The sequence below is a fragment of the Phodopus roborovskii genome, unplaced genomic scaffold (genome assembly GCF_943737965.1).
Source record: "Phodopus roborovskii unplaced genomic scaffold, PHOROB, whole genome shotgun sequence".
Taxonomy (NCBI): domain Eukaryota; kingdom Metazoa; phylum Chordata; class Mammalia; order Rodentia; family Cricetidae; genus Phodopus; species Phodopus roborovskii.
Genome location: NW_026126525.1, coordinates 16409306 through 16435248, shown reverse-complemented (window position 1 = coordinate 16435248; position 25943 = coordinate 16409306). Strand labels below are relative to the sequence as shown.

The 25943-nt window shown below is 36.1% G+C and overlaps 1 protein-coding gene across 4 annotated transcripts; it reads left to right on the top strand.

The window, feature by feature from the left end:
- Positions 1-25943, top strand: Ythdc1 (YTH N6-methyladenosine RNA binding protein C1). 4 transcript variants are annotated; one of them, XM_051198419.1, is made up of 17 exons: positions 1-376; positions 6615-6716; positions 7493-7821; positions 7936-8359; positions 11398-11487; positions 11955-12008; positions 12577-12671; positions 13698-13806; positions 13895-14012; positions 16404-16488; positions 17620-17786; positions 20228-20310; positions 21339-21375; positions 21472-21511; positions 21616-21678; positions 22978-23112; positions 24978-25943. In XM_051198419.1, exons 1-17 carry the CDS (start codon positions 349-351, stop codon positions 25194-25196), a joined length of 2178 nt encoding a protein of 725 aa, XP_051054376.1. In that variant the 5' UTR covers positions 1-348; the 3' UTR covers positions 25197-25943. The 4 variants fall into 4 exon arrangements, with proteins under 4 accessions (XP_051054376.1, XP_051054375.1, XP_051054378.1 ...); XM_051198418.1 differs by having other exon boundaries at positions 21448-21511; XM_051198421.1 differs by lacking the exon at positions 11955-12008.

Here is a 25943-nt window from a genome sequence, read left to right as displayed (position 1 = left end):
GCGCAAGGCATTTCGGGAGCGGGATTGTTTCACGCAGGAAGCAGGCTCCATTTTAGCGCCGCCCGCCGTCGCCATCTGTTTCTCCTCCCTCCCCCTTGTCCCTGTGGCGGCCGCGTCCCAACAGGAAGGCTGAAGCCCGGGCCGCCCGAGGCCAACGCGGAAGGCGGGAAGGAGGAGGGAGGCCGGGAGGCCGGGTGAGCGTAGGAGCTGAGTGGCGCAGGTCAGGTCGAAGCGCGCGGCCCGCCGGACGGACTGACGGACGGGCTCGTGCGCCTGCGGCCGCGGCTGCGGCGCCCGCGCGACTCGCGTCCCGGCGGTGGCGGCGGCGGCGGAAGCCGGAGGGCAGCCATGGCGGCCGACAGCCGGGAGGAGAAAGGTGAGTGTGGAGGACGGGGACCCCGGGCGGGCGGCCGGGCGGCGAGGGGACCGAGGAGCCGCGGCCTGCGGGCGGGGCTGGAGGTGACGGCCTCGCGTCGAGCGGGCGATCGCGGCCCGCCCCGGCCTAGCGTCCTCGTCTCCGCGACCCGAACCCCTTGGCTAGGGCCTTGCTTCGGCCGGGGCTTCACTTCGGACTTAGCTTGTGGCTGTCCCGGGAGCGGTTGGGAAGAGGGACTGCTCTGAGTTTCTGCCCCCGGCCTTGTTTCCTAATTATGCGGATGTTTTCTAAACTTTTTTTTTCGTCGAAAATAGTGTCATAGTTAGCGTTAGTAGACAGTGATTATGTCGTTTTAAATGTTACGAACTAAGTATTAGTTTTGTGAAATAGCCTGTAAGTAACTTCTAACTGTTCTCTCAGATAAGCAAAGACTTCTCTGTTCTATTCCTCGGGCACTTGAGAAAGGAAGGTACTAGGGAAAAATAATATGCGCCCCCCCCCACGCACCCCAAGTCCTGCCAACTCATCTCCCTCCCAGAAATACATTGCATAGCCTCCAAAAGTTAGAGTACATAGGTGCACGTAATGAGACACTTGGAGAGATAAAATGAAAGTACTTAAGTTTATAAACTGTCATTTCTTGTGAAATACTGACTTTTGCAGAGACCACAGATGCCGGTGTAGTGTCCAGATCAGTGCTTTTCTGGAGAGTGGTCTAGATTGGATGCTGCCTTGAGATATTTCTCAGCTCTTGGGTGACCATGGCAGTCTTGGAATAGTGTGATGAAAATACGGCACGATTGCTGTCCTATATTTCCCAAGTCTCTGTGTCATTAATTTCATATGGAGATTTGTTCAATTAGATTAAGCTTTTTCCTTTTTTCAGTGAATTGCTTTAGGATAAAGACAGCCTTTGGAAGAAGAGAAATGAGTGAGAATATATTTAAGATAATGCCTTTGTCATAAGCAGTGATTGTTTTTTGAGACAGTATTTCTGTGTTGTGCCTGGCTGTTTTGGAACTCACTTTGTAGACCAGCCTGGTCTTGAACTCAGAGATCTGCCTGCCTCTGCCCCCAGAGTGCTAGGATTAAAGGCTTGTGCCAATTCTTCCTGACTTAAAGCAATTCATCTATTAATTGCAGTTTTATTTTCTATCCTTAAACTAGCACTCCAGAATTGCTGCTGAGACATCCTGAAGAAATGTGAACAAACAACTCTGTTAGGGAATAAAGGAAGCCACTTTTATTATAGTAAAATCAGTTTTAAAAAGATCTTAAGGATATTTTATTAACAATTTAAGATTCATTCAAACCTTGATTATCAGGATAAGATTTATGACTTTGAAGTATGGGGTTCCAGTGGTTGCCATGGTAGGCAAGGTGAACTAAACACAAAATCAAAAAAAAAAAAAAAAAAATTGTCAGTGTATTTCTCTCTTAAGGTGAACATAACTTAGAAATGAATAATATACAGTAATGCAAAATGAAGAAAAGTAATGATCATTTGGTTTTAGAAATGGACTTATAGTGAGGATGCAGTCCAAGCACATAGACTTCATTATTGAGAAGTAGTGTTATCATTTGTCACCAATGCTTAGAATTATTGGAAATAGTTTTTTAAAACAATTTTTTAAACTATGCTTTCTTTAAATTTTTCGATTCAAGTCAATTTTTCCCCCCTCGAGACAGGGTTTCTCTGTAGCCTTGGAGCTTGTCATGGAACTTGCTCTGTAAACCAGGCTTACCTTGAACTCACAGAGATCTGCCTGCCTCTGCCTCCCCAATGCTGGTATCAAAGGTGTGTGCCACCACTGCCTGGCTTCAAGTGATTCTTTTTACAATTTAAATCAAGATTATCTCTTCTATGCAAACAGCTAGTAGTCTACTACTGGAAGTGCCTAGTTTCATGTGATCATTGTCAGATACCCTATGGATTTAGACAGAATTTGAATCAATAAGTAACACTTGGACAAGGAAAATTGAGAATATTAAATATGTTATATATTTAACAGGAAATTATAAAAAAAAAAGCTATGCCCTCTTTAAGAACCTTAGCCATGCTAAAACTTAAGCTTTTAATAAATCCCTAAGTTTTGGAAGCTCTTGATAAAAATGCAAGTCTTGGGTTGGCAGAAAATTGCAACTCCTGTGTGTTAATCATAGAGTAAATTTTAAAGACAGTTTTGGGAATTCTTAGTTTATTGGATTTGTAATAAACACATTCATTTCTATATTTCATCAATGAATCCTATGTCCCTGGACAAATTACCAGGTTGACAGTTTGTCCAAACAGTCAATTTGAAACATCAAAGTTGACTGTTCTGTGGAGTTGGTGCTGAGAAACAGAGTGCCCTGTGTGTATCAGACAAGTACCCTACTATTGAACCAAATCCCCAGCTCTTGTTTTTTCTGTAGGGTGAAGAAATGTACATCTTTTCTGTTAAAGTAACATTTTGCATGAATTTTGAGCTCCTACAGTGTAGTCTACAAAGAATAGTTAACCCAAAATCTGTATGAGTTTTCATTTTTGCAAGTAACTTTCTACATTTCCACACTGCAAGCTTTGGGAGGGTAAGGGGTATATTTGTCTTGCTGTTAAATATCTTTGAAAATAACTGTCCTTTATGCCTTAAATTTTTACATTGTTGAACTTTATGAATAATTGAGCATGAGCAATGTAAAGTTCAGAGCTTAGTTTTAGTTACGTACATACACACAAGCTACTGTGAACACACATTGGTATACATACACTTGTGTACATGTTGTGGTCAACAGTATTGTGAACTAATTACTCTGTAAACAGTATGGGATTGGTACACATCCCTCTTCCCCATTTTAGGTCTTGTTTTGGTTTACTTGTACACGTAAGTGAAAAATATGATCTTTAGGTGTTGATTGATGGTATGGAGGGTGGAAAGTATTGATGGGAAGATGTTAGGTCTCTGGACATCATTTAGAAGAATTATAATTTGCAGGCTGGAAGGATGGCTCAGCAGTTAAGTACACTTGGTAGCTCTTGGGAGGACTCTAGTTTGGTTCCAAGAACCCACATAGCAGCTTACAGCTATCCTTAAGTCCAGGATCTGATGTCTGACCGCTACCATCAGGCCTCATGGGTGCACGGATAAAGATTCACGGGCAAAACACTTTGACACATTTAGGATGGTGGTTTTTAACAACTAAAATAAATTTGAGGGAGTATCTGATGTAAATGGATTTTTCATGATATCAAAAGTTGAAATTGCAGGACATCCGTTTTACCTCACTGAAACTGTTAAGTGAGTTAAACAATGAGAGTAGTGAATTTCCTTGCCTGGGTTTCAACATGTGTATTTAACATCTCAGTTTTCTTTAGTCTTGATCTGATGATGAACCCTGAAACAAATAGTATTGTGTGTTGCTTGACCTACTGTCTAATGTGGTCAAATTGTGTGGGTTTATGACCTTTTTTTATGTAGAATTGAGATTTTAGTTAAGTCTTAAATTCTTTGCATTTTATTTCAGAATTCTTATTATAAAACATATATACTGTTTTGAAAATCCTGTTTTCTTTTTCTTCTTTTTTTTTTTTTTTTTTTTTTTTTTTTTTTTTTTTTTTTTTCAGGGTTTCTCTCAGTAGCTTTGCTTTGGATCCTGTCCTGGAACTAGCTCTGTATGCCAGGCTGGCCTCCAACTCACAGAGAACTGCTTGCCTCTGCCTCCCAAGTGCTGGGATTAAAAGGCTTTCACAATCATCACTGGTTTCCAGTTTTTTCTATGCATGTATTTCATTATTTCATCCTTTTGAAACTGGTTGGCCACTTTTTTTTTTTTTTTTTTGATTTAAGAGTTTGAGCGGGTAATTATTAAATGTCTTCCAAATTTGGATTGTTTCTGTCAAACTATTAATTTTGTCTTAGATTAATGTATATGTATGGGTGTTTTGTATGTCTAAACACCAAAGGCCAGAAAAGAGTGTTGTATCACCTGGAACTGAAACCAAGGATGATTGTGATCCACATTGTCGGTTCTGGAAACCAAACCCAGGTGTTCTGCAAGAAAAACACCTGCTCTTACCTACTGAATCATGGCCCCAGCCCCTGACCTATTTATTTATTTTTAAAACTAATTTAGAGTCTAAAATGGTAGGTACATGGCATCACTCCAATCTTGAAGGATCTTTACGTGAAAACACATACATGATATGTTCCTTTTTATTCAACCTACTTTGATTTTTCACTAACACTAAAAGGGAAGAAATAGACTAATTTCTTCACTTTAGAAAAGTGGTGAATTACAGATAAATATTCATAGCACCCAGAGAAGTCAACCATCATGCCAGTAGCAGATTTAATTTTCTAATCTTTTATGAATGGAAAGAAGAATTTTTGTTTTCTGTGTAACTTTGCTTCCTTGTATGTTGCTTGTGCTGTTACAGGTATCTTTAGTCCTGATTTTTTTTTTCTCTTACTATTAACCTCACTGTGCTTTCAGTGTGCTTTATTAGTTTGATTACTGTAATTGTTTCATCAGGTTTTATGACTTAACCATTGTAAATTTGCAAAGTATTTTTAACTTTCCTTTTATTCTTTTTCACATCATGACTCTTGATCCCATCATTTCCTGTCCCTTCATATTTGCCCTCTACCCTTGCCACCCCCCACACACAATAAAATAAAATTTATAGAGAAAAAAAGGAAATATCTCGTCATGGAAACTGTAGTGTGACACAATAAGGCAGAGATTGTGGATAACCCTTTTATCCGTAGATCTTTATGTGTAAGTATTCATTGCAAAGAATCATTGGTCTGGTTTGAGGCCTCTGATTTCTGCTGTACTGTCGATGTGGGGCCCTCACTGGGCTCCTCTTGGATATCCTGTTGTTGTTGCCTTGTGTGTTAATGGGAGCCCTGAAGCTTTGGGTCTGCAGGACCATATCCTTCATGTGTTACATCCAGCAGATCACAGATGGGTTGGGTGTTGAGGTGGGCCTGGGTAGTTGGCAGGGTCTGTCAGCCCATCCTCACCAACAGTGTGTTCTCTAGCATTGACCCAGTTAGTTCACCCCTTATAGTGATGAGCAAGGATGGGTCCAGTTCTGCTTTCATGTCCTCAGGGTTGGCTCTCCCACACCCACACCTTCAGAGCCACCTCTACTGCTTTGCCCAGGCCAGGTGTAGGGGCCTCTCTGGATTTCACCTGGTAAGGGTAAGGGAGGGTCATCTCTCCCTTGCTAATGTGCTGCCCAGGTGAGGGGCAGCAAACACTTTTATGCTGGAAGGTTTACTTCTATCCTGTGAGTTACAGTGATACTTCATACTTAATTTAAATTGGTATTTCTATTCTAAGATTTGTGTTTCCTATTGGGTTGAGGATAGGGAGACAAAATTGTTCTGTGTTTTGAGGATTGTGAAATATGCCAGTTTAGATAGAGTTGCCTTCCTGAACAACTGAATCTCTTTTATTAGCAACCTGCAAATATTTAGGGTTTTGTAGCATAGCATTTATTTTGCTGTGTAGCCCAGGCTGGTCTGGAGTTTGAGAATCCCCTTGCTCAGTCTCAGTAGTCTTTATTCTTAAAATTAATGACAGTCCAGATAAAGTAGTTGTAGAAGTACGCCAGAGAAGTTTCACCATTTGTCATTCTGTGTTTGTGGCATTCTCATTTTTTCTTTGGCATTCAGCCACCTTTCAAGTTGATCTGTCTGTATTGAATATGCTTGCTGGCCTATATTTTTTTTTTCTTCAGCTGTTTATTTGCTGTGAGTGTGATACATCTTTTGCCCCTAAGTACTGAAATTTCCTTAAGTATATTATCAAAATCACAAAATTAAGACTTAATTTCCCTACTTACACCTTGGATATGATTATTGTGAAATGTATCATTAAATAGTTTTTTGTGTTTTATAATAGACATTTAGATTTTGCAATTTTGGATATGGATGTCACAAAACTACTATTACTCTGATCTAAGTGAGCCATGTTTGGACTTTTTATGATGGTGATTTGTGTCCTCTTGGCGATACTAAATTTGATTACTTGATTCAACTGGTGTGTACCATCCTTTCATACTTTATGGTATACTTCTGGTTTGATGAATGGGAACTATATGTATATTTTATTGTTTAATGGACTTGATCCTTAAATAAAACCTCCTTGAGAGTTATGGAGACTGAATTATTCAAAATAAGTGATTTTTAATAAGTACTAAACAGTAATTAATACTGATTTTTTTGTTCTAATTTTTAAATGTTTGCAGATGGGGAACTTAATGTTTTAGATGATATTTTAACTGAAGTGCCAGAACAAGATGATGAACTGTACAATCCAGAGAGTGAACAGGATAAAAATGAGAAAAAAGGTAAGAGTTCTGTTATTTTTGTTAAAATTCATAGCTTAAATAAAGGGTATTCAATTTCTTTTTCCTTTTTTAAAAAATTGTTTTGTCTTGTTTTTCGAGACAGGACTTTGTGTAGCTTTGGAGCCTGTCCTGGAACTCACTCTGTAGACTAGGTTGTCTTGCAACTCTCAGAGATCCTCCTGTCTCTGCCTCTGGAGTGCTGGGATTAAAGGCGTGGGCCTCTGACGCCTGGCAGAATATTTAATTTCTTAAGAAAAATCTCTGCTTTTGTACTTGTGCCTTGGCATTTAGTACCAAAAGCCCATAATAAACTTTTGCATGCCCAATCAGTATGAATACAAATACTTTTAAAAGAATTTAGAGGCTGGAAAGATAGTTTGGCATTTAAGAGCACTTGTTTTTGCAGTGGACCAGGGTTTTGTTTTTAACACTCTTATTATGGCAGTTGACAATTCTAGGAGCTCTAGCACCTGCTTCTGATCTCTGCAAATGGCAGGCACACTCTGAGGCACACATACATGCAGGCAAAAAAATACATAAAACAATAAAAATAATAGTTAAAACCTTTCAAGTATTCAAGCTTTTTGGTCTACATTTGGAAAGCTAAATTTGTTCTGGAGTCAAAATATTTTAGATATTTTAAAGAGATTGGGTTTTCTGTCTTTTTGTAAATTTTTTTTTTCCTATCCCTGATTGATGTACATTATTTGTAAATCTTGGTGAAATTAATGAAGTAATACTAATACTTTTACATGTCTTTAAATTGTATTTTAAAGGATCAAAAAGAAAAAGTGAACGAATGGAATCTACTGACAGCAAGCGACAGAAGCCTTCCATCCATTCAAGGCAGCTGATTTCTAAGCCACCAAGCTCATCTGTTAGTAATAACAAAAGAATAGTTAGTACAAAAGGAAAGTCGATTACAGAATATAAAAATGAGGAATATCAAAGATCTGAAAGGAACAAGCGTCTAGATGCTGATCGAAAAATTCGTCTGTCAAGTAGTTCTTCTAGAGAACCTTACAAGACTCAACCAGAAAAAGCTTGTCTGCGGAAAAGGGATTCTGAACGAAGGGCCAAGTCTCCTACACCAGATGGTTCTGAGGTAGTAAATGTTATTGCAGATAATAAAGCAGTTCTTTTTGAGGCTTTAGAACTATTTATTCGTCTTGACTTGGTCTGTTAATGACTGCTGATTCCCTTTTTCTTTAAACATCAGAGAATTGGGCTTGAAGTTGATAGACGTGCAAGCAGATCCAGCCAGTCTTCAAAGGAAGAAGTAAACTCTGAAGAATATGGCTCTGATCACGAGACAGGGAGCAGTGGTTCTTCTGATGAACAGGGCAACAACACTGACAATGAGGAGGAAGGCGTGGAAGAAGATGTGGAGGAAGATGAAGAGGTAGATGAAGATGCAGAAGATGATGAGGAAGTGGATGAAGATGCAGAGGAGGAGGAAGAGGAGGATGAAGAGGAAGAAGAGGAGGAAGAAGAGGAAGAGGAAGAATATGAACAGGATGAGAGAGATCAGAAGGAAGAGGGAAATGACTATGACACCCGGAGTGAAGCCAGTGATTCTGGCTCTGAGTCTGTTTCTTTCACAGATGGATCTGTCAGATCTGGTTCAGGGACGGATGGATCAGGTACTGTTTTGTTTTTTAAATATGAGATACTTTGTCTTCCCCTTTGGGGGGTGATAGGGGTGAAGGGGTTGTTTTGTCATTTTTATAGCTAATTACCTTTCCCTGAATATCAGGTAACACATTTTAATAAATTAGAGTAACATTTACAAATTTTAAGATGTTTCCTGGCTATGATTTTAGTATAAATTTTGTGAGTCCATGTTTGTTTATATGAAAGTGTATTTCAGGCTTTAATTTTATAGGTTCTTAATATTTTCATCATTGACAACAGCTTGTTCAGATACATATGCATTTGGTATATATTCACATGGACTCTTTCCATTAATTATTAGGATATTTTCATGGTAGAATGCCCCTGCATTTCTATCATGTGGCAATAGAGCCACTACATTCTTTTTTCTGAAACACAAGATTTTCTTTTTATTCCACATATAGAAGTTGACTGAGATAGCCTGTACAGGGCTGAGGTATGATGAAAAAGAGTATAAATATCTTGAGAAAGATTGGGTCAGAGCCATATTAGGTTCTCGTTAATACCACCTTTTTTTTTATGCTTGCTTAGTTAATCTATGAAATAAAATATGAGCCCACTTACAAGGCCAAGGTGCCCTTCGTTGAAGGAGGATTCAGAGGTTACAGCAAAAAGATACTTAGAGTTTCATGGGCATTTCTAATCAGGATGCTGCTATTGGATCAGATGTGCTCCCTAATTGAAATAACTTATGTTATGGAATTTACCAGTAGTAGGCCATGGAAGTAAATAGTATTGATGTAGTATAAAGGACAGTAATTAATTGACCACCTGCTTTGTAGTGATTGACAGCTGAAGTGTTTTTAACCTTGTTTTCACTGGAGGTAGTGGGTTACTGTGTTTAGACGACTTTTGAGAGAAATCTTTTAAAAGAAGCATTTAACCGAATAAATAATAAATGACAGTTGGATTTGATGTAAAAAGTTACAGAAAGTTCCATCCTTTTTACAAACTAAAGGGTTGTAGTTTTTATGCTCTGGGATAGATAAGAAATATAAATTGATTGACAAAGTAGGTGTGGTACAGTAAGCATGTTATCTTAGGTACTTTGGGAAGGAAAGGTAGGCATATTGTGGATTTGAGGCCAGCCTGGTCTATGTGTAAGACTGTCAAAAGTGTTGCTTATGTGGAGAATCTTCAGTCATTCTGGAGACATCTGAAACCACAGGACTAGAAGAAATTTTCATACAGGATTGTATGTTTGGGTATTGAATGAAATAAAGGGGTTTACTGAAATGATTAGGACCTAAAACATTTTCTATTTTTAGTAACTTCTTATATGAATCTGTTACTGTGGTAACTGTGGTAGAGTGTTTCATATTGTATTTTTGTGAAGAATATGTTTCAAATTGAAAGCGTAGCCTATACTTTAATAACAGATCCATAATTTTCCTTATTAGATTCTTATAAAAGAGATACTTATAACTGAAAATTCCTTATGTGGAATCTACTTAAGATACTGTACATAGGTAATCTTTCTTAGGTAATTTTTAAATACATTTTCAAAAGAAACATAGGGTCACTATGGAATATTTTGATTTGGGTATGCCAATTTTTAAATATTAGGGACCATGTTTAAGTTCAGTATCACTAGTTTTCTAGATTCCATTTTAATTTCTCTAGATTACCTTTTCTTAGAGTTTTTAGTAATTTTTAAAATAACTTACTGGGGGCTTAGAAAGGTTTGGGGGTGTTGCTAGGTCAGTTTTATTATGCTTTTGACCAGTGAGTAATAACTTCGATGTACTTACAAGTAGTGGAAGTTATTTATATAATGCCCTGAAAATCCCTTTGCTGTTTTAATGCCATGTTTGCTATGCTTTAAATTCAAGAGATGTCTTTTTTAGGCTAAGGAATTTGTAATATTTTTACTCTTGAAATGTTCAGGGAAGAAAAATATCAGAGCTTGGAAAAAATTTAATAGTTTTTAAAGAAAATCCACCAAAACATTAGCCAGTTCTAGAGTGATCGCCTTGTTTTCGAGTTGTTTGCTTCCATGCTCAAGAACTGCGAGAATGTCCTTCCTTTATACATTAAGAGCATCATGGGCAGTCTGTAGTACTTGTAAAAAAATCTTTTTCATTGCTCAGGAAGAATAGAGTATTATACTCTTTACCTTGAAGGCCTGTCTTTCAAATTGTGTCTTGCAACTAAGGAACTTAAGTTCTCAGCATTGCTTGGTGCTGGGATTTTTTTTTGGGGGGGGGGTCAAGGTTTCATATCTGTAAATCTCAAATGAGTGTGCTCTTAAGAATTTAAGAGAGAAGAGAATTTAGTTTTTAAATAGTGAACTGACACTATCTAGTAGGGTGTTGTATATGTGATCTGCAGATCTGCATTTCCATTGTTGAGTTTTTGGGGTTTTCTTGTTTGTTGGTTTGTTTTTGTTTTTCTAAGATAAGATATTCTCATATTCCATATCCCAGTTAAAGGGACTTATTGTTGTATGATTATAATGGCAAGACGCACAAGACATCATATATTAATTAAGTTCCAAATTAAGTTTGATATAGTGGCAGGCAGGGGCATCAGTTTTTGTTTTCTTATCAGAATGCTTTGGGTTCTGATGTTTGCATACATTACAATAAGACTTCTGAGGAAGATGGTAGTGTAGTTTAAACAAGCAACAGGCTTAGTACAGCACTCCATGGTACATGTAAAATACACACAAATTTTTATTGTAGAAAATTTGCTTTATATATTTTCTTCTCTTGTGGAAAACTTTTTCCATAAGCAGTTGAGTAAGTAAGTACCTGACTTCTTTTGTATTCATGTGTTTGTATTGCTTGGGTGGCAGGGTCAAACATACTATTTAGCAGGTTTGTTTTTTGTTTTTTAATGAGGCAGTGAAGAAGTTAAATAATGAGAAGATGAAGAAACATGATTAATAATGTTTAAGGGCTGGATAACAAAAGTGGATCCAGGACAAGTTCTCATTTGAAATGCCTACTAGAGCTTCTTTTATATTGTGATATTTTAACAGCCTGTCTGGATTTTTTTGTTTTAGATGAGAAAAAGAAGGAAAGGAAGAGAGCTCGAGGCATATCCCCTATTGTTTTTGATAGAAGTGGCAGCTCTGCATCAGAGTCATATGCAGGTAATCCCATTTAATTTAGGATCATAGATGACTGATTGTGACCTACTTTAGAAAGTGTGGAGATTGTAGTTTTAGTGTGAATTGTTGATGTCCATTAGTACTGAATTTTGGCATGTTCAGTGTAATAATTTTAGAGGAAACTAAGCTTTTTCTTATTTTAATCCTGTTCTGTTACTGCTTCAGTGGAATTTTCACTTTTTTTTTTTTTTTCTCTTGGAAGATGATGATTCAGTGACTAGTTTTCTGAGTGGGAAATTGTTCAAACATACAAAAAAAAAAAAAGAAAAAAAATTGAGCAACCCAAAAAACAAAACACTCGTACACATTGAGAAATTTTTTTTGTGTGTGTGGGTGCGTTAGGAAGAATTAATTTGTCTTGAATGAGAATTTTATGTGACAAGACTGTAGAAATTTTGTCTTCATCTATTAAAGCTCAATCTGAACAAATGTACTTTGGCTAAATACAGGTTCAGAAAAGAAGCATGAGAAATTATCATCTTCCGTTCGTGCTGTCCGAAAAGGTATCATTTAAATTTGAAATTGTTTTCATTGCATGCTCCATAAAGGCATTATTTTACCTTATTGGTTCTCCATCAATGGTTGGTTTTGATGTGGTCATGTTCCGATATATCATGTCAAGGAAAAAAGCATTATAAACTTAAACAAAACATTCTGTGTTTTGTGTTTGCTTTTTATTGCCTATCTTTCCCAATAATTTTAGACAGCTTGGGTTATTTTAGTCTCTAGACAGTGTGTGCTGTACTCACACATTTGGACATACGTCTAACAGTGTAATGGTCTGATCAACTTTTAGATGAATCTGATGAAAAAAGTTTATAGAACTTGAAGCCTTTGTCATACTTAAGCATGGTTCTGATATACCGGAACATCGCTGGGTGAGGCTGCCCTGCACAGTGCTGGTTCTTTCTACTTACCTTTGCATTATTCTGTTGTGCCTGAGCTTTCTAGGCTGATTGGGTTACTGGAGGTTTTGCAGTTTAACTGGGTTTGGAGGGCTAGTTTAGTACAGTTGACATGTCTATGTGTTATAATGTCTGTGGTTAATGAAACTGATTTTCTTTTTTTCAGATCAAACCAGTAAACTCAAATACGTCCTTCAGGATGCAAGGTTTTTCCTCATAAAGAGTAACAACCATGAGAATGTGTCTCTTGCCAAAGCTAAGGTATTAGCTTCAGCTTTGTTGAAACAAATCCCTATCCTGAAATGTTGAGGTGCAGTGATCAATGAAAACTACCTCCACTTAGCATAAGATGCTTTGAATTTGCCAACTGCCACTCTAGATCTGGTTTGTAGTGAGTAAGGACAGTCAGTAGTGGTATGAATTTACCTTTTTCTATTCTAGAAACTGTAATACAGTGTTGAAGATTATATCATTTATACTGTAATAGATGTGTTTCTGTTCATATTTCTTTATATCCAGCATTAATATATTTAAGTGTCACTTGGCTTTAGAAAGAAGGGAGCCTTAAAGGCCCACCTAAGATACTACCAAAAGGATTATCATTTTCTGGAGGATACTGAAGAAATTCAGTATATTCATGTTCTGCTAATTATCAGAATGTTCACGTTTCTAATAGTATTTCAGTGAGTATTAATAGTGTTTGTAACTTGGGTCAATGATTACACTTTACAAAGAGAGGGTGAAAGCAGGTGGCCCTGCTAGTTTTAAGCTGAGGTAATGACATGCAGCAGTGTGAATAAAAAAGACCACAGATTGCTGGAGAGTTAGAGCTTCTTTGTCCTCTTTGTTTAAAAATAACTATGTTCCAGCTCTAGTTAAAAACAGACCTCTTCAACTTAGTTTTTGAACTTAGGAAAAACTAGAATTTGTCTTTTGTTTTTGAGTATAGTTTTACTGCTGATGAGCCATTTTAAATTATGTGGTTAGTCACCTTTCAGTAATATATACCTACCAGAATAAATTTTTTAAATTAGAATAATTGTGGTGATTGGTAATACAGAATTCTAGTTCATAAGACTTGCCTGACAATTTCCTTTGTTACGATTTAATTTCTTCATATTTTATCAGATAAGTAGCTTCCAAATACTTTAACATGTAACAAATAAGACTTTTCTTTTACAGCTTTCTTAAATTTCAAACACCAATATAGTAACTTTTACTCTTCTATCATTTTAGTTAATGGACTTATATTTAATTGAATTTGTGATCTTTCCATTATTTCTGTAGGGTGTATGGTCCACATTGCCTGTAAATGAGAAGAAATTAAATCTTGCATTCAGATCTGCAAGGAGTGTTATCTTAATATTTTCTGTCAGAGAAAGTGGAAAATTTCAAGGTAAGAATAAAAGTTGTTTTTTTGGAACATAAAACAGTAATAATTGCAGCAACACTAAAATTATTTTGTGATACTGTTGTTCCCTTAGGTTTTGCCAGACTGTCTTCAGAATCACATCATGGTGGATCTCCTATACACTGGGTGCTTCCAGCAGGAATGAGTGCTAAAATGCTTGGAGGTGTCTTTAAAATTGACTGGATTTGCAGGTAAACTACATACACACACACCAGAACAGAGAAAGTTGGCATGTACTGAATGGGCAACTGGTTGAAAACAATGTTAAGATTCTCAGTAAGCTAGTTTAAGGGAGTTTTTTCATGGCATGTTCATATCTATTACATACAGCATTAAATATCTGAAATGGACTATATGAATTCTGATTTTTACAAGTTGACTCTGTTGGAATCTAAAGGAATTAGAACTGCTTGTTACAAAGAAATGAAGCATGGTGGCATACTAATGTAACACCAACACGTGTGTGAGCAGAGGCAGGAGGGACACTGAGTTAAAAGTCAGGCTAAACTTCATATTAAGACTCAAAAAACCAAATGAGGAGGGACGATGCTGTTTTTGTTCATGAAAGTAGACCTGCAAACAAAGGAGCATGGAAATAACCCATGAGGTTGTATAAGAAAATCAAATAGGGATGTGAAGAGCCAAAAGGTGAAAAATAATGATATGGTCCAGCCAGGACTTAATGAAACTAAGTGGAAATGCTGTATTAGGTTGTTTTGAATAGAAAGCCTGAACACTGTGAATCAAATTCTTGAAGGACTTTAGTTTTGTTTCAAAGATTCCCCCCCCCCCCCTTTTGTTTGCTTTTTGTTATTTTCAGATTGGGCCTTTTTATGTAGCCCTGGCTATTCTGGGCAGAGGTCCTCCTGCCTCTACATTACAAGTGCTGGGACTAAAGGCATGCCCCACAACACTTGTCTATTACTTAACATTTTATGTGTACATGTGTGTCTATGTACATGTGAGTAAAGGTGCCCACAGAGTCTAGAGAAGCATCATTTCTTCTGGAGCTGGAATTACAGGTAGCTGTGAGTTTACAACTGTGAGTGCTGGGAACTTGAACTCAGAATGTCTCTTTATACTGACAACCTACTGTACCGAGCTATCTGTACAACCTACAAACCATATTTTATCACATTCGGTAGCAAAAATTAAAAGGCATTTAAATTTGTCCCCCCACAAAGTGACTTAAGTCTTGGTTTCCCGTATTTTTTGGTGTACTTAATATTGTCAGTGTCATATCTGCACTCTTTGTGGTTTATTTGCTCAAAAGATGACTAGATCCCTAATTTGTAAGTGAGTGATGTGAGCAGGTAGTGTGGTAGATGGATCAAGAATGCTGTTATTTCTAACATGCTAAATTTTGTTTTTTTCTCTGCTGTCAGTTGTCTGTCACATTCTGTCTGAGATTAACCCAGCAATGTCTAGTCTCTTCCTTCTAATTATGACTGATGGTACCAAAAAAGCATAGCCCTAAATGTGTCTGGTTTATCAGAGACCTTATTTTAGATGTTGGGTATTGTGCTGTTATACTTGCAGGCATAAAAATAATCTATTTTATTAGCTGTAGGTTTACACTTATGTAATTTTTTTTTTTTTTAAAAATTTATGTACATTGGTATCAGATCCCCTGGAACTGGAGTTACAGAGAGTTGTGAGCTGCCATGTAGATCCTAGGAATTGAACTCAGGTAAAGAGCACTGAAAAACAGCCAGTGCTCTTTACTGCCAGCCATCTCTCCAGTCCTTTCTTCCCCTCCAACCCCCCAATGTTTTAAGCTGGTAGTAACTTACAAGAAAAAGAAATATCTGTCTACCTATCTATCCTATCTACCTACCTATCTATCCATTAAACAAAGCCAGATTTTTGTTTTTGTGTTTTGGGGTTTTTTTGTTTGTTTTTCAAGACAGGGTTTCTCTGTGTATCAGCTCTGGCTGTCCTGGAACTCAATTTTTGTATACCAGGCTGACCTCTAACTCTCAGATATCCATCTGCCTTTGCCTCCCACGTGCTGCGATTAGAGGTGTGCACCACCACTACCTGGCTGAACAAAGCCAGATATTAATGGAGCCACCTACATCTGAAAAAAAAAAAAGGTTGGGCATATAGTAGTGTGTCATATATCTTACCAGGCTTGGGTACCCTGTGAATTTGGTTTGTGTTGTAAGTTCATTAATTTGATACTACTCATTATAGATTGAAGACTTTTCATTGTTTTCCATTTTTATTTTTCCTTTGTAGATGTGATACATGCTTGTTCCATTTTATAAGTAACCCATGGTCCACATTGTACCTTGTTATAAGCTTTGCTTATCAGGTTAAATGTATTTTGACTTAATGTATTTTCAACTTTGGATTTCACAGAGGACATTATTCTTCTTAAGTTATAAGGTTTTTTGAAGACCCTAGGTTTTGAAGGGGCTCTTGGTAGATAGAGGGTTATATATGCTACCAGTGTAAGTGATTCTTTATATTTTTGACACATTTAATTCACAGTTAATATATTGATTGACAGCTGAAGTAGTACAACATCCTTAAAAGATTCTGCAAAAGAATGTAACTTAACACTATTTTACATTTAGGCGTGAATTACCCTTTACTAAATCAGCTCATCTTACCAATCCTTGGAATGAACATAAGCCAGTCAAGATTGGGCGTGATGGACAGGTTTGTTTAATTTTAAGTTAAATTATTCAGCCATTTGTAGATCTTTATCAAATGACACTTGAAAACCATGTCTGAAAATATGAACTGTGAAAACAGTATTGAGGAATTCCTGATTCCTGTGATTATGACTACTATTAAGATATCTATATTAAAGTTGGTACTCAGGTACATGATACTTTTACTAATAAAACTGGAGGGAACGTGGTCATGGTTTTGTATTTTGTAAAATGTAGAACTGTCCTGGATCTGCATTGTCCTTTTTGCAATGGTATCATTCTGATTTTAGCATATGTGCTAATAAAAAACATTCATTGTAAATTCTTGAAAAAAATTTGGTAATTTATAGTTTTAATATTGCCATTAGCGTGTCTGTTTTTTAGTAGAAAAATTACCACTAAAAACAGGTATATACACATATGCACACCCATATCTGCACATTAAACATCTATAGTGATTTAAAATAAATCAAAGCCTTTTATGATAGTTCCCTTACATGATTTATTCCTACTGCTTGTAAGTAAAAGTGATGGTAATTAGAAGTAACAGGTTTTTTTGTTTTTGTTTTTGTTTTTTTTTTTTTTTTTCCCTCCTTTTTTTGTTTTTGGAGACAGGGTTTCTCTCTGTGTAGTTGTTTTGGAGACTGCCCTGGAACTTGCTTTGTAGACCATGCTGGTCTCCAACTCAGAGATCTGCCTGTCTCTGCCTCCTGAGTGCTGGGATTAAAGGCATGCACCACCACTGCCAGGCTCAAAAGTAACAATTTTGTGTAATTTGTAGGTTAGTCTGCCTCTCTGGGTATTTCTCAGACATGACCTTTCTTAATTGTTCTAAGATGAATGGATGCCTTACATTTCTGTTTTATGCAAATATTTCTTGGATAAAATGAAATAGGATAGAGGGCAATATGAGTTTTAAGCAGCTGCTCTTGTGGATGAGAGTCTGCTGCAGTTTATATTCCTCAAATATGTTAAACAGTTTGGAAGGGTTTTTATAAACCTTAAGTTTATTAGCATCTAGTGTGTAGTCCCTAGGGGAAGAAGTCTTTGAAGTCAAGTGCTCGTTTTTCTACACAAGGAAACTAAGTCTTTTGAGATTTCTATTTTGCTGTTAATTGTGACTTTAACATTCCAGGAAATTGAACTTGAATGTGGAACCCAGCTTTGTCTTCTGTTTCCCCCTGATGAAAGTATTGACTTGTATCAGCTCATTCATAAAATGCGTCACAAGAGAAGAATGCATTCTCAGCCTCGATCAAGAGGACGTCCATCCCGTCGAGAACCAGTCCGGGATGTGGGAAGGTTAGAAACGTTCTTTGGACTGATAATAGGCACATGTATCGGGATAACATGATGGAGGAATGTGATTCGTCAAAAGTTTGTCCTGCGGTAAAGAAGAAAGAGAAAATCCTCAAATCAAGCTGCATGGACTAGTTTGTGGCTTCATTGAGGATTTCACATGGTCACCTTGGTCTCAGTCATTTTTTTCAAGAGGAAAATGGGGATCTTTCCTAATGCAGAAAAAATAATTTACTAACGAGTGATGACCACTTTAGCTTAGCTAGTACTCAGATAAAGCAGTACACAAGTGAAATGAGGTAGGCATTTTTGTTTCTAAGAACAGGTTAGAAAGGAAGAGAAGGAAATCTTTATTTGCAAAAATTGTTAATATTTTATAAAAAGCCTTTTCTTTCAGGTGTGTCTCTGGATAAGCCTTATCACATATGGGACTTTTATAAAGGATCACTAATATTTTTTGAGAAGATGACGCCTCACTTAGAGGATAAAATGTTATAATTTATTTCATATTCAAGAGGAGCATTATTGGGACTGTTTCCAATTTTTTCACCGTGATGTGTTAACCCATTGCCACATATTCTGTAACATGTGCCCAGTGAATTCACACATCCTGCTGAGCTTCTGAAAACAATAGGTTCTTTCCAAAGGGGATCAAGTGGCCCTGGGAGACCCGGCAACAAACCAAAACGAAGGGCTGTTGCTGTGTCTGTTTACAACTTTTCCAGATGCTGGCAGTACCTGTGGACTTATATTGATTATTAGAGGATCGCCATGGTTATTGATCACTACCTTATGAACTAAACAGCATTTTCCAGGAAAAGGGGGTTTAACTTGTTACAGAATTGGAGAGAAGTCTTTGAAAAGAACTGATTTAAGCCCTTCTACCCAACACCTTCCCCTGTATAGATTTGCATACAGCTAAATCTAAAATATTCCGCTAAAGACTATTGGATGTGTGGTTGATGGGATGAAACCTTTGGTTAAGTTTCCTTTTTGGTGGAAACAACCTGTGGTAGGTACAGATAATCCAACAAGAGTCCCATTTCTTTGAGCTTAAAAAGGACTTTGTCAAGTAGGTAGGAGGAAACCTGGCAGAGCCCCTTACTTATGGCCTAAAAGGACTGATCACCAAGATGTCTTTTGAAGTTTTACACTAAGAGGTTTCCAGTGCAATACAGTATATACAAGTGAAGTTTTTCCTCAGTTTTGCAATGGACTGCAAACTATACTTAAAACACCACTACACCTTCTCTCAAGCCTGCCAGGGCCTCCATTTATTGTATGTGGCTTACAGCTTAAAGTCAGTAGTTGGACTACTATATGAACTGTTACTATCATGTTTTATACCGGTCGTAAATGCACTCCCAAAACTACAAGAAAGCGGTATGTTTATTTTATAAACCAGCTTTTAATTTTCTTAGTACTATTTATTGTAGATGCAACTGTTTTTATTCTGTTGGGGGATGCTTGGGTTTGTTGGATTTTATTTAACTTTGCAGTTTGAGTGACTTGTTACAAAAGTTAATGAAAGCATTCAATACTTAGAGAAATAGCTGGGGAAAAAAACTATTGATGCTGGGTTATTTTAAACTATTTGAAACTAATAGTAAAAGTATATGTTTATTTCCTAAATGTTTGGACCTTTTGTTTTTATTTTTGTTTAGGTCTTATTAAAGCTAAGTGTAATTTATAATGTTTATGATGTTTATAAAGGTTTATGAAAGACAGTGAAGAACAGCCCCTCTGCAAATTAATAGCATCTTCTAAAATTAAACTTTGACCTAGTTTTATGAACTCTGTTAAAACTTACTACATGACAGTGAGAGCCATTTTATTATAAAGCATTTGTCTCTGGGGAAATATCTTAATTACTAGTGTTAAAAGAAAGTAAATGTTACTGAGATACTAGTTTTTCAAATAACATTTCAAAACTTTCCTGTTACACAGCTTTATTAAATTTAAAACTTTCTGTATAATCATGAAAAGTATAGTTTTGTGTAAAGCAGAGGCATCATTTAAGACATTCTTAATTTTGTTTAGATTGAATCTAAAATTACAGTATCTTATATAAATTTTAGCCTAAGCTATTTCATAATTGCTGGTATCATTTCCTCCTGTTTTCACCTGAATGGTAACATTTGGGAAACTGACTTGTTAAAGAACTGCTTATATGTTTAAACTACTAAAATGTGGTTTACTGGCTTGAATTGGGTAGTCCTTGGGGTGTCTCATAGTGTGAGATTACAGAGGTATCTACTCCAGTGTATAAGGTATACCTTTGAGTAATTAAAATCTAAGAACTTGAAATTGTTTTCCAAAAATTACTGGAGATTTTTTAGGAGACCCTGGGCTATTCTTTGTACTCATCTCTGTCAAACTCTTGCTTTGCTGTTTGTTTTCCCAGCTGTTTTTGGTTTAATTTCTAATGTGTCTAATTTGTGTAGGCGTCGACCAGAAGATTATGATATTCATAACAGCAGAAAGAAACCAAGGATTGACTATCCCCCTGAGTTTCACCAGAGACCAGGTTAATATTTTATAATCCTGAAGATTATTTGACTTTAAATTATTGAAACAACAAAAAATTTCCAATAGGTTTAAAAGTAAAGGACATTTAGGGTATGGCTACTTTACACCTTAGGAAATCATTACTGGTTCTAATTAGCAGTTCTTCCCTACCATATTTAGATTGTTCTATTACAGTGAGTCATAATTTATTACCTGAAGTTGCTGACTTTTCAAAAGTGGAAATTGATGTGTACATGTGTGAGAGGCAGTAAAAAAAACTGACACATTTTGTTATGTTTTCTGTTCCTGAGATGTGCAGTGTTTCCTATAGTATACAGAAATCAAAAATAGAAATTATGCCTTTTTTTTAAAAAAACTAAAAATCCTCATCATTTTTGAGTGATGGGAAACACCTGACTTGCCATCCAAGTATCAGTTTTCAGTTAGTGTGTTCATTGGGATTAAAGAAGAGCTATGCTCCAATTTCGGTCTCTGACACATCGGTAAAACTCATTTTGGGTAACATTATAATGCTAGTGTTTTGGAACAAATGGCTATATAGAATCATTTTTTTTTTTCTTAAAGGAATTAATTGTATGCCCTTAAGACAAATATTTCCCCAGTAACAGGGGAGAGTCAGATATTTTTACATATTAGTTTGTTGAAATTTGAAATTACTTAACAGAAGTGGGGAATAGTGTACATTTTGTTTTGTTACTTGGTTCTTGGAATATATATGTTGATTTTTGCAGCTCTTGCAATTTTGTGTCCTTTTTTGAAGCTTCATGTTTTAAAGCTTAGCTATAAGTTCTCGGGGTGAAAGGTAAATATTCTTTAAAAGGATTCTGCTTTAGTGTCCTCAAGCCAGTTCAGACTGCACACTCAAATTAGTCCTCTGCCCTTAAACATGTGAAAATCTAGTATTTGATTGATAACATCCTTTAAAGTATATTTTTCATGGGAAGAATTGGAACAAGGAAGGTTTAATTTTTATACCATAGTAAAAGCATAAAGTTTGATTTACTAAAATGCTTGATGTTTGAACAGGGTATTTAAAGGATCCCCGATACCAGGAAGTTGACAGGTAAGTTGGGTTCACTCTTGCTTAGCTTTGAATTACATTCTTGGAACTAGTTTATGAATTACCTGAATTTAGTTTCACAAATCTTATTCCCAACAGACGATTTTCAGGAGTTCGCCGAGATGTGTTTTTAAATGGGGTAAGCATTAAATTTTACATACTTAAAGCTAGGGTCTGATTTTAACTTTATTGATTTAACCCTCAATTTTAACTTATTATTGACAATATCCTCTTTTATTTTAGTCCTACAATGATTATGTGAGGGAATTTCATAACATGGGACCACCGCCTCCTTGGCAAGGAATGGTTTGTATTACTCTACATTATTTTAACTCTTATTATTTTAACCTCATTTTGCAGTGTCAGTGTTTGCTCAGAACATGATACCTATTAAGAGCCTTAAAGTACAAATTTTTTGATAATGGGTTAAAATGAAAGACTTAAATTTGTTTGTTTATGTATGAGCTTAATAATATGGGTTTATTATAGATAAGCTCTTAACCTGGGTGATTTACCCACTCATCTTTTTAACACTTTGACCAAGTTCCATGGTAATGTCTGTTTACTTCATGCATAAAATTTACTGGCCATTCATTCTTTTGCTCATTGGACAGATATTTATTAGTTTGTGCACATAAGTATACTTGCTTTGCCTCTTAATTATAACTGTTGGGATAATAAATAAATGCAGCTCCATTTAAAATAAGACTGAATTAAATCCTGAGTTTTAATTTTCTTTTTCAACGAAAATTTTATATTATTCTAACATGGAAACAGTTTCCAAGAATTAAAACCTTGTGGCTGAAGTACTCCTGTGTTTCTTCCTTTTTTTGAATGCTGTTAGGTGACTTACCTTTCTTTGGTTGTACTTCAAGCAGTTTCCTACTATCTTAAACATAAAGATTTACTGAAAATTCTTTGAGTCTAAATATTAAGATGAACTTGACTCAAAAATCTATTATGTGTCTTTTATTAATTTTATAATGGCATCTTATATTTAATTATTGATGTGTCTGTGTGCATGTGCATGTAATACACGGACATATGGGTCCTAGGGATTGAACTCTGATCATCATGCTTGACAATAGGTTTCTTTACCCAGTGAGCCATCTCATCAGTCCCTGTATTGGCATTTTTAAAGTTTTGTTAGCTCCTGGACTTTTATTTTGGAGAAAATTTGTGGATAAATTATTCCAAAGCCCAGGGTACTACAATTGTAGCTAGCTCAGCTGTGTGTACACTTCGCTTGTGGCCTTTATTGTAGTGGGACTGTAGTCTAGTTGCTTAACCTAGTAATAATATAAATTTGCTTCATTAATTGCCAAATAAGTATAAAGTTCTTAGGGATAGTGCTTTGGTTTTAGCAAGTGCCGTGTACTTTTTTTTTTATGTCTATTAGAATTTAAATAATACAATAGCAAGGTAGAAATAGGTTAGACTTTAAAGTATGTTTATTATAACAGACAGGCTATTTTCAGGGATCCTTAGTATATGTATATGAATAGTAAATGATGAGATCATTTGTTCGGGATTTGTGTGATTTGGGAATAGGAGTTCTAAGAATGGTCTGTCTGATAGATTTTTTTAATGATCTTTCTTTTGTAGCCTCCGTACCCGGGAATGGAACAGCCTCCACACCATCCTTACTACCAGCACCATGCTCCACCTCCTCAAGCCCACCCCCCTTACTCAGGACACCATCCTGTACCACATGAAGCAAGATACAGAGATAAACGAGTAGTAAGTGCACAAAAAGGCAAAGATGTGAGGGAAGTACTTAGAATTTTTGTAGGTAATTTACATATGAATTTCTGTAGGTAATTTACATATGGGTGAATGATAGATAAACCATTTGTATTCTTGCTGCAGATTCTGAATGTTAATGCACAACTTGTTTTCATTTAAAAATAGCTGATCATGTCCTTATGGGTTATTCAGATAGGCTTGTATTTCATTTTTCATGAGTTGATCTCCAGTGCATATGTGTATAAATGTGTAAGCATTGTAACAGTGTACATATGATATTCGTAATTATTAGCTATGTAATTCAAAACTGCTAGTATTTTTTTCTCAATTTCACATGTAAGATGGTAAATTTTAAGGTAGTTTCTAAATCTTTTTTTTTAAACCAAGTTTTACTTAAAACTAATAACCAAGTGACACAAATTCTAAGTAGTTCTCTCATACTAGTAGGACTGTTTTGATTATTAAAAACCAACTTTCTGATAATGAAGTTTTTTTTTTTTTTTTAAACAAAAAGGTCTTTTTTTTTTTAATGAAAATGTTTTCTGGTAGTAGAAGTATGTTTTCATATACATTTAATTTTGGTGACTTTGGTAGTTTAATTTCAAAGATGAAGAATATGCCAGGTAGTGGTGACTCACTTGGGAGGCAGAGGCAGGTGATCTCTGTGAGTTTGAGGCCAGTCTGGTCTACAGACTGAGTTCCAGGACAGCCAGGGGTACATAGAGAAACCCTGTCTCAAAAAACCAAAATAATAAATATGTAATTAGAGAGAGATGGTCAGAACACTCCATTCATATCCTATCTTTGAGATTATGGCTTATTCTTCATTTCAAAAGAGGAGTCCATTAAGGTTTTTTTTTTTTTTTTTTTTTTTTAACATTCTGTAAAAGAGTTTAATGATTCTGACAAATATTGCTGCTAGGGTGGAGTGCCAAGCTTTATTTTCTGTCAACAGTATCTGGACTATATACAGTGAAATCTGAAGTTTTTTCGGAAATTGCTATATAAATGCTAATGATGCACTTTATACTAACACTCTTTGAAATAGGAAGTCAATCTAAGATTATTGAAATTAACTAGCTTCATTTTTGTGGAGCTTCATTACAATACTTGGATTAATTAAAAAATATAATCCATATTTATAGTACATTCACATTTTACTTAACATATGCAGGGTAGTGTGGAATTATGTTCTAAACCTGAAAATGCACCACACCCAGAAAAAAAAAAAAATGAGTGGAGAAGATTGGGGTTTTGTTTTTTTTTTTTTTTTTGTTCTCTGTATTGCTTTGGAGCCTGTCCTGGAACTTGCTCTGTAGACAAGGCTGTCCTTGAACTTACAGAAATCCACCTGCCTCTGCCTCCCGAGTGCTGGGATTAAAGGCATGCTCCCTGCACCAGTGCCCAGCTTTAAGTAGAGATATTAAGGTAGAGCAGGCACCAAGCTTAGACTTACTTGGCTTCTACTTTGTTTTGCATCTCCTTTATGCCTGAGCTTTACCCCTTTTAGTCCTCTTCACCCTTCAAAGTGTATTGTTGGCTTTATGTGTGATAGGTTCCCAGTCTTACTGAAATAAATTTATAGTTCAGAAGTAAATTTTGTAGTTAATCAGATTCCCAAAATCTTATTTTATCAAATCTCTTAAATTTAAGTTAAAAGAAGTTTAGCCTAAATCTTCAAGTTGAACAGGAAATTACAGGAAGAGAGAATGGATTCCAATTAGTGCTATGAGTGTCAAAATTAAGTTCTTGGAAATCATTTTTCCATTTTTTTAATTTCTTCTTTATTGGGCAACTGTGAGAACTCATAAATCCCATGCAGTTTTACTTCGTTGACCAATTTTCTCCTTTTCTCCTAGCATGATTATGATATGAGGGTGGATGATTTCCTTCGCCGCACACAAGCTGTTGTCAGTGGTCGGAGAAGTAGACCCCGTGAAAGAGAGCGGGAGCGAGAGCGAGACCGTCCTAGAGATAACAGAAGAGACAGAGAGCGAGACAGAGGTCGTGATCGAGAAAGAGAAAGAATATGTGATCGGGACAGAGACCGAGGGGAGAGAGGTCGTTATCGAAGATAATGTGCTTTTGGAGGCACTGATTGAAGATAAAAAAAAAAAATATTGTATTTTTTTTGTGTGTTTACAAGTAGTAAATTTATTTTCAGCTGTCTACTTAAAGCTCATTGTGTAGAAGGATTTATCATCTTTGTTCCAAGCATGCAGTAGAATAAGAACTGGAAATCTCAGATCCGCCAAAAATGCACAGTTGACAGTTTGAGTTGACACTTTTACTGGGGCAGAATGGAACAGTCCAAGAATGTAGATATTGATTCATTCTCTATAAATGTTCTTTTTACAGTATATTCATCCTAGTTACTATTGTTTGTTTTCTTTCTTTTGGATCTTGATCAATAACTGCCATAGTATTTTGCTTTGTCTTTCTACATGTAGCTGCACACGGTTCAGTAAAAATAATGCTGCTATCAAGTATGCAAATATTGAAGTATGATGGTTTGACTATATGGCAGTGTTGTAGCAGCCTGTTTCTCCTCTTCCCTCTTTTTTTTAAACCTATAAAGTCACTTATTTTTTTTTAAGTCTTCAATGATGAGAGCAATATTAAGAAGACATTGCTATCTAATTTTTAATCTTTTTAAATAAAAAGTTCCCATGTTCAGTAGCATGGTTGATGCTATTGTTTAGCCTTCTTTCTAAACTGTACATCGGCTTGGAATGTTCACAATTTGCGTGTGTGACAGCAGAAGATAACCCCACATTCTACATTGCTACTGTTTTTGTATGAAATAAATTGGTAAAAGATTGACA